Source organism: Helobdella robusta (assembly GCF_000326865.2).
Source record: "Helobdella robusta unplaced genomic scaffold HELROscaffold_90, whole genome shotgun sequence".
NCBI lineage: Eukaryota > Metazoa > Annelida > Clitellata > Rhynchobdellida > Glossiphoniidae > Helobdella > Helobdella robusta.
The window spans coordinates 269,203-279,538 of record NW_008705513.1 but is presented as its reverse complement, the minus strand read 5'-3'; the positions used below and the strand labels follow the sequence as shown (position 1 = coordinate 279,538).

The 10,336-nt window shown below is 34.4% G+C and overlaps 1 protein-coding gene across 1 annotated transcript; it reads right to left on the bottom strand.

The window, feature by feature from the left end:
• Positions 1-6,589: 6,589 nt before the first annotated feature.
• Positions 6,590-10,318, bottom strand: HELRODRAFT_158093 (hypothetical protein; the record flags this gene model as incomplete). Its single annotated transcript, XM_009033394.1, has 6 exons — positions 6,590-6,682; positions 7,212-7,304; positions 7,670-7,778; positions 8,776-8,852; positions 9,328-9,480; positions 10,196-10,318. The coding sequence occupies 6 exons, from the start codon at positions 10,316-10,318 to the stop codon at positions 6,590-6,592; spliced, it is 648 nt and encodes a 215-aa protein (XP_009031642.1).
• Positions 10,319-10,336: the final 18 nt, after the last annotated feature.

Genomic DNA, 10,336 nt, shown 5'->3' with positions numbered 1-10,336 from the left:
TTGAGAATTAATTTATTATGTAGGTAGGCTAGGGCATAAGGTAATTTAGTTACATAGGTAGGTTAGGGACTTCTATTCTTTTACTCTACTTGGTGGTGTGTTTTTCGTTTTGTGTTTTTTTTTTGTTTTGTTTCACACCATACATTCAGCAGGTACGCGGTGGTTCCTGGTTTTAGTGGGATTTTTATAGATCGAATGTGGTAGTATGCATGGTTATATAGAGTTATATAGAGTTATATAGAGTTATATAGAGTTATATAGAGTTATATAGAGTTATATAGAGTTATATAGAGTTATATAGAGTTATATAGAGTTATATAGAGTTATATAGAGTTATATAGAGTTATATAGAGTTATATAGAGTTATATAGAGTTATATAGAGTTATATAGAGTTATATAGAGTTATATAGAGTTATATAGAGTTATATAGAGTTATATAGAGTTATATAGAGTTATATAGAGTTATATAGAGTTATATAGAGTTATATAGAGTTATATAGAGTTATATAGAGTTATATAGAGTTATATAGAGTTATATAGAGTTATATAGAGTTATATAGAGTTATATAGAGTTATATAGAGTTATATAGAGTTATATAGAGTTATATAGAGTTATATAGAGTTATATAGAGTTATATAGAGTTATATAGAGTTATATAGAGTTATATAGAGTTATATAGAGTTATATAGAGTTATATAGAGTTATATAGAGTTATATAGAGTTATATAGAGTTATATAGAGTTATATAGAGTTATATAGAGTTATATAGAGTTATATAGAGTTATATAGAGTTATATAGAGTTATATAGAGTTATATAGAGTTATATAGAGTTATATAGAGTTATATAGAGTTATATAGAGTTATATAGAGTTATATAGAGTTATATAGAGTTATATAGAGTTATATAGAGTTATATAGAGTTATATAGAGTTATATAGAGTTATATAGAGTTATATAGATACCTTTCTTGGCTCTTCTTTTCTCTTATCTTTGCCGACCTGTCGGTTTCTTTGCGGTTATTTTTATTTAAATTGAATAAATATGATTTTTCCATTCATTTAGGTTTTTTCAGGTTCATTCATCCTGGTTGAAGCTTCCAAAGGAGTTCATCGTGGACGATCAGACTGGTTGTGATGTCACGCTACGTTCATTCATTCAGTGGCAAAGAATGCACGCTTGGCTGGGATACCTTTTATTCTTTTTTCTCTGTTTTTCTCTATAATTTAACATTAAGTAAGAATGCTCACACGCACACACACATACACACAATTACACTAAGTAGCTATATAGGTAAGTTAGATAGGAATAATTTTAATTGTAGGTAGGATAGATAGGAAGCATCCAACACTAATGTAGTTGAATAGGTAGGCGCGTAAGTTTATTTCTTCTACTTTTTCTTGCACCCACATTACACGCATCAGCATATTATACACACACACAAATACATACATAAACATATATTAGTATTTGAGCGTAATTTTATTTTCATTACACATTCTAATTTATTATTACTAAGGTTGAGAGTAATTTAATTTCATAGGTAGTTAAGGGCTATAATGTAATTCTAGGAACAATCTTGTAATGTAAATTAAAACGCTGTAAGTGTATCGATAGGTAAGTTAATTATTAAGTTTTACATTATTATTATTAGGTTGGAGCCCAAGGCATTACGTAGGTGGTGGGGTGGGTGCCGAAAGGCCAATGAATTGGGCTCTTGAGTTTTGTAATTTTAGGTAAGCTTGGACCGTAATGTAATGTATAGGTAAGTTAAGGCTACGTTGTAACACACTCATTAATGGATTTAGAGTTTAAGTTGTATATTATTATTACTAAGTTGGAGCCCAAGGCATTACGTAGGTGGTGGGGTGGGTGCCGAAAGGCCAATGAATTGGGCTCTTGAGTTTTTTTGTAATTTTGGGTAAGATAGGGCTTAATTGTAATGAATAGGTAAGTTGAGGGTACGATAGCCGATAGACTCTGAATTTCGAAGTCTGTTGTCAGAGGTAAGCCTTGGTGGCCAGTGGTGTACCGGCAATGGTTTACTATCCGGACGGCAATGGTTTACTATCTGCACGGTAATGATTTACCAAGCGGCACGGCCATAGTCTACTACCCGCACGGCTTCCGGACGGCAAATGGTTTACTATCCGCTCGGCAATAGTCTACTATCCGCACGGCAATGGTTTTCTATCCGGTGCCCTGGCTGTCGGCAAACCTCTGTGCAAGGAGGGAGAATGAAGGGGGACTTTCGACTATCGTACCATTAACAATTTAATAAAGATTAGTTAAGGTAATTGAATAGGTAGATAGGATTATTTTTATTAAGCAATTTGAGATGCAGGCACCGCTAAGCTTTCTGATGAGAATCTACTCTTTCTCTATCTTTCTTCATCAACACGGGCTGTGTTTCAACAACAATCTCGAGAAGGACTGGCACCAGTTTTCGAGGACAACGTAGGAACCGGACCGCATTCAACATTCTGCCTTTGTCGAATGGACGACGGTAAGTTTTTTTTACATTTTACTCTATTATTTTAAGATATTATTTATTTGACATTATTTTCATTTTATAATTTTTTGCTTCTATGATTCTAACATTCATTTACTACTACGCTAATAAAAAATGTCTACAGAATGATGAGAGGTGGGCAGTGGTGGGCGTCAGCACGTTTCAGATGGTGGTCTCATGATGATGGTGGTGTAGGAAGAATCAGCTTGTTGGCTGTTCGACTGAAACTCTGAAGTTCGAATGACATCTTATGCCGACCAGATGTTGATGGTCGGTGCAATGGAGAGTACAGTAACGACGATTTTTGAAGTAAGATTTACTTTCGTTTTTTATTTTTCTCATTCATTCATTCGGTCATTTTATCACTCAATCTTCAAAATTATTTTTACATTGATTCGTTAATTCATTCTATTCGTTCATTGAATCATTGATTGATTAATTTATTCATTCATTCACTCAATCATTCAACCAATCATTCAGTTAATCATTTATTCGTTCGTTCCTTTGTTCCTTGATTTACTACTACGCTGATAAAAAAAAACTTGTCTACAGAGTGATGAGAGGTGGGCTGTGGTGGGCGTCAGCACGTTTCAGATGGTGGACTCATGATGATCGTTCCGATGACAATTCGAAGATAACAACAACAATAATAAGTATTAACGAGAAATTGTTTGCCGTCGTACCTCAGAAAGTACTGGAATTTGAACAAAGGAGTGGAATGTTTTGGAGTGATTGGAATGGATTGTCATCTCAATAACACAACATTTGCACACATACACACTACAATACAACACACACATACACAACATCCATTTTTCGGTGTTGTCGTTGTTATGTATCTCTTCAACTTGCTATTTTCTTTACCGGACTTTAATTTAATTCGTAGGTAAGTTAGGGATTGAGATGAGTTGGACAATCGTAGGTAGGCTAGGGCTTAACATTAGTTAAAAAGTTTCTAACAAAAAAAAAATTAAAAAATAAATTATTTAAAAAAGGCAAATTAAAAACGTTAAAAGATGTAAAATACAATACCTGAAACATGTAAAATTCCTAAAACTTAGAAATAAAAATTTGTAGGTAGGTGAGATGAGTTAATAACTATAGGTAAGCTAGGGCCCTGAGAGTAATTTAACTATAGGTAGGTGACTGACTAATATTCTTACGACTTTTAACTATTTTTTTGTTATGTGTTTGTTTTTGCTTCACAACACCACACCAACAAAACATAGTAAATTTTTTTTTCGTCGTCGCCTTATATTTTACTTTTTTGAACAATTTTTTCAATAATGTCTATGTAATTATTTATTTATTAAATGTTAACTGGTTTCTAGTTTTTTTCTAATTTGGTTATATAATTTTTGGTATTTCTTGATTTACTTTGTATATATGCATGTATAAATGATTTCTTGTTTCAATAAAATTTAAAAACAAAAAATCAATGAGTTGAATTTCGTTTGAAAAAAAAAAAATCGAAATCGATTTGTTATTTCAACATAGGATCGAATCATCACCATATAATTAGAATCACTATATAATTATAATAAATTGTTATTTTTTATCGGTCGATATTTCGTTATATTTGTTTAAAATCCAAACTTTTTAAAAAATTCACTTTTTCATTTTTAAAAATATTAAATGATTTACGTTGGCTGGGTGCTAAAAAACGAATAATCTACAAATGTTGCCTTCTGTTTAAAGTCACGTATGCCCTTTTTTTATTTTATTTTTTAAATAAAATATCTATACCAAAAGTTATTACTTCTGCCTAGATATTTGTTGGCTACAAATTTGAAAAGAGATCAACAATTTATACAAAACTTAATAAATCAAATTCTTAATTCTTCATGTGAGTAAATGAGTGAATATTCTTTAAATAAATAAATGAATGAATACATTTACAACACACACACAGACACACGCACGAACGTATGTATACAGCACGTAATAAACATATTTGGAATGAACAGGTGAATGTATAAATAACAAAAAACAATTACACACACACATACATACAAACACATACATCCACACACACACATACATACAAACACATACATCCACACACACACATACATACACACACACACACGTATATATACATTATGGTGTACTGTAACTTTTTTCAGTTTCCTCTTATTTAAAGGAAAGCCGAAATAAGTTATTTCTCCGTTATATCGATGATGATGATTGTGACCTGACTGGTTAAAGAGCCTCAAAGAAATTTTTTTAGGATGGAGAATTTGTTACGGAATCGTTGGAGGAAATGACGTCATGCTAGCGGTATTCTATACTTAGTGAAATGTATCCCTTCAACATCCACACAAAGAGAACAAGCCTTTTCAAAATCTGGAAAACTGATGAGCATAAAAAGAAATAGATTGCGAGATAGTTCAATAGAAGGGTGTGCGCGTTTAAACCATTGGATGGAATTACTTGGCGAATAAAACTTGTGTATATGTTCAATTTTAATTAAATTTTGAAGAAAATATTTTTTAAACTCGCTCGCGTTATTTCTTTATTGGGGATATTCGTATATAAAGCGAGCAAAATGTTAATATAAAAGCGCTTATAAATCTACGCATATTGACTCAGCTTGGCCTTGCTCGGCTTGGAATTGGATGTTAAGCAAGGTGTGGTCTCAAACTATTTTGAGTTTTCCCCAATATATTGTTATAACCGACCCCTAGAACTTGTAGGGTATGGTTATTTCTCTTTACGCGGATTCTTGATTCCTAAACAGACTTATTTTAGATGACTTTATTAGAAAGAAAACAGAGCTGGCAATTGCCGTAATCGATCACTCGTTCGTTAAAATCGTTGGAATACAAAACAATAACTAATCAACAGTTAAATCACAAGATAAAACTAATCGTCAATAATTAAGCTCTTCTCGTCAGATGTTTCTTGACCGTAAATCCTAAGTATCCACTTCTCGGAAGATTATCGTAATTCACTCGCAGACCGCGTGTAGAATTCTTCGCGACAAACTTCTCCTTGGGCGTTATCGCTAATTTGTTTGCAGTACGCACACAAAATATCTCTGCGATAATAGGACTGCCTGAAACTTCTTCTGACTTCTTCGTAATTCTCGTCGTTCCTTGCTATTTCGTGCACTTCTCTCTCTAATCTCTCTCCTCTTATAGTTCTTGTTGTCGGTCTATTTATACCTCGCTTTCTTTTACAATGCATCGACATTTTACAATACGGTTTTCACTGGCTCCGCCTAATTAAATTATCAAGCGCTTCACTTTAATTTCTAATTACCAATTCTTATCTTGCCTTCACGTCTGTAACAATATATTATATATAATTAGAATCCATGTAATACAAATACTTTATAAGATTATATGTTTATATAAAAAGCAATATGGCAGACCCAACCAGCCAATCTGAATGCTTCGAAGGTAAACGCGTGTGCATGTTATACAAAACGTATGTGTAGAGCGTATCTATCTTTAATACTTAACACAAGTGCTATTATAACCCATTCATTCATTCATTCATATACACACGCATGTCGTCTTCTAGTTTCTATCATAGGTAGGCAACGTCCGATCTTGGGGAAAATGTCGTCTAAACGTGTGTTGTTGTTGTCATCAAATTTTAAACATCTTAAACGTGATTTAAGACGGGCCATTTAGGTTGTCTTTTCGCGGGTGCAGTGCGGAAATTAGCAGGGCGAATGCGGTTTAGAAAAATCTTCTCTGCTTGGGGCTCTACTGCAAAGTACACTTCAGACTTACCCAACCCAACTACCGAATACAAAAAGCAGAAAACAAATTCGAAGTTAAACTCCATTTCATTTAAATAAAATATCCTACAATAATAAAATAACAAAAGATTTTGTATAATAATAATTAAACATTGGATTAAGAGGAAGTCAGTCAGTCGTCCAACAGATCACAAAAACGGCTCACACTTTGGAGCCAATGGCTGAAGTAATTACTATTTTAATGATTTTTAACATAAAATCCTAAAATAATAAACCTTCTGGCAGTTAATTAATGAAATAAATAATAATAATTAATAAAATAATTATACTAATAATTTATATTTAAAAAAAAATAATAAAAACAATCAGAAGCAGTAATCCTCTTCATCGTCGTCGTCCCTAGATTTGCTCCTCTGTTGGTTGATGATCTGATCCTGGCTCCTATACATACTCGCAATCTTCGGTGCGCAATTATGACGTCATTAAAGATAGCATTTATAAAATCGTCATCATCATCGCCAGTAAGTAAGTAACATCATCATCATCATCGTCGTTGTCATCATCATCATCATCAGTAAGTAACATCATTACCATCATCGTCATCATCATCATCATCATCAGTAAGTATCATCGTCGTCAACATCATCAACAACATCACCATAACGGTTAATCATGTAATCATAATTAGAATGCCGAGTCGGTCGGGGATTTTTTGCCGGAATCGAAATTTCGAAGGGTCAGAGTCGAAATTTCGGGGGGAGGGGCAGATTCGGAACTTTTGGGGGACCAGAGTCGAAATTTCGAGAGGCCAGAGTCGAAACTTCTGAGAGGAGGAAACTGGAGTCGGAATTTTTTTGAGGGAGGAGGCCAGAGATTAACCTCTACATGAACATCCTCATCTTCATCCTAGCCAACGTCATCATAACCCAACCTCATCATCATCACAACACATTACATTACCATCACAGCCACCACCGTTATAATTACCTGAGAACTACTTGTGGCTTGTTCGGCTTTCTTATCGTCTCTGATCCTAATGAAGCGAGGAAAGCGGAGTGAGATGCCTTTCTCTGGGTCCACCTGCCATCATTATCATAACCAAGATCATCACCATCAAGATCATTACCATCATCACCATCATCATCATCGTCATCAAGATCATTACCATCATCACCATCATCATCATCGTCATCAAGATCATTACCATCATCGTCATCATTACCATCACCATTATCGGCAAGATCATTATCATCATCGTCATCACTATAAAGACCATCTCACTGATTAATAAACTGGTCAGCTAATCAAATCAGGCCAAAATCAACCAACCAATAACGGACTAACCACTAAACTGATCAACCAATCACAGAGCATCTACTAAAGAAAGCAGCCAATAGCTAATCATTTAACTAGCCTATCACAGACCAGCTACTGAATCGACTAACCAATCCCATGGCCGCTTTATGGACTGGAGACAGCGATAGGTCAGCGGCTTTGACCTCCCACACTTGGACAACATCAAACCATCTGTCAGGCACGTGACTAGCGTCGAATCTGATTGGACAGTTGATTGATCGATTGGCTGATTGATAAGTTGGTTGATTGAATAGCTAAATGATTGGAAGATCGAGAAAATAGAGGGAAGATATTAAAAGAAGCTAATCAAAAAAGTTGTTCAGTAGCTCTGCTACATAAACATAGTTTAGCAAATGAAATAAATTTGATCGTCATAACATGAATGAGAGAATGAATGACTGATGAAAATGAATGAATGAATGAATGACGAATAAATGATGGTGGACAAATGAATGGTGAATGAGTGAATGAATGGAGATAATGTAGAGCTGAAATTCGTATTTGACAATTTTCAATTTTTTAAAGTTCACTAGATTAGACAAGAGTATTTAATATTTGTTAATTCTTTATGATTGCAATCACAATTATTACAGCTTAGATTGAAACCAAATCATAAAGATATTAATCACATTCAATTTGAACATAATTTACTTTAAGAAAGATAGAAGATAGATAGATAGACACTTTGAAATGAACCAATCAATCAATCAATCAATCAATCAATCAATCAACCAATCAATCAATCAATCAATCAATCAATCAATCAATCAATTCCTCAACCAATCAATCACCAATCAACCAAAAACTCAACTAGTCAACCAATCATTCGATCAATCATTCAATCAATCACCCAATCATCTGATGAATCAATCAAAATGCCAATCAACCATTTGATCAATCACCCAACCAATCAATTAATCAATTAATCATTCCATCAATCAATCAATCCATCATCCAATCAAACAGCCAACCAACCAATTAATCAATCATACAATCAATCAATCCATCAAACAATCAGCAATTCATTCATCCAATCAATCATTCAATCAATCATCCAATCAATCAACAATTAATCCACCAATCAATCAGCAATTCATTTATCCAATCAACCAACCAATCAATCATCCAATCCATCAATCAATCAGCAATTCATTCATTCAATCAAACAATCAATCAGCCCTGCCTGTAATAAGACTTGGGACCCTCAAGCAAGTGGCCCTTGAAGAATTCTGAATGCTTCTCAAGGTCCGCATCACTGAACCCCGTACCTATCTATAATTTCATTTAATATTATTATAATATTTTTATTATAATAAAATAATAATATCCAGAATTATTTATAAATATATAATAATATTATAATGTTCTTATTATAATAAAATTACAATAATAATATCCGTAATTATTTATAAAAATAATAATTGCAATGATACTAATTGTAGTAGTAATGACAATGGTAACTGCCATAAAGATATTAGCAATGTAATTGGCCGAAATAGGATCAGTAATAATGGTTGAGAAGAATGATGATGGAATTAAAATTGAACTAACCAACCAACCAACCAACCAACCAAATCAATCAAGTTAATCGACCAACCAACCAGCCAGCCAACTAACCGACCAACCAATCAACCAGCCGACTAACTAACTATCCAACCAACCGACCAATCAAATCAATCAAGTTAACCAACCAACCAACTAACCAACCATCCAACCAACCAACCAACCAACCAGCCCACCAACCGACCTTGCAAATAGTTTGAAACTCTTCATTATCCTCATCGTAGCAGCCGAGCAGAAAGCCACCGAATCGCCCCACCCTCTTGCCAGTCCCGTGGTAGCCACCCAGCACCACCAGGTCCACCGTGTCACCCACACCATCCAGGTAGTCTTTTTTCAACTGCGTGCATGTATGCATGTTTGAGAGAGAGAGAGAGAGAGAGAAAGAGAGAGAGAGTGTGCGTGAGTGATGATAAGTTGAGTAAGAGAAGGAGAGAGAGAACAAGAGAACGAGAATGAAATAAGGGAGCAAGAATGAATGAATGAAAGAGAGAGAGAGAGAGAGAGAGAGAGGGATAAAAATAGGGAAGAATGAATGGGAAAGAAAGAAAGAGTGAATAAAAAAGACAGATGGGACGACGGAAAACGTGAATCAATGGAAGAGAGTGACAAAAAAAAGAAAAATGAGTGAGAAAGGAGAGGAGAATGAAGCAAAGTGAGATGGTGAATGATAGAGAGAAGGAAAATAATGCATGAATGAACGAGAAGAAAATGAACGAATGAAAACTAAAAAAAAAACAGAAAGACTGACATTCCAAGTAAGACCAAGTAGCATCATCAATAAATATTTGTTCAAGAGTGAGAGAAAGAGAAAAAGAACAATGAACGAGTGAAAAAGAAAAACAGAAATATAAGGTTAAAGGTCAATAACACTCTTCATAGATTCAGAGGGGTCAACTAAACTATGCATCACACACAAGAATCACGTGACAGACGGAGATCTTTTTGTCGCATTCGAACCCGGCAACTGCAAGCACTACGAAACAGCAGCAGGCGACCTTAACCACTAGGCCACCCACCACTAGGTCATCAAGGGGATGAAAAAGATGACTCACCTTAAGCCAGTTATGCGACCTTTTAGCAATCTCATAAGTAGCATCATCATCCAAGGTTTTTACCATCAGGCCCTCACAGTTTCCTCTGATGGATTCATCGAGGAACTCCGAGACCTCATCCATGCTACTGGAAATGAGGCT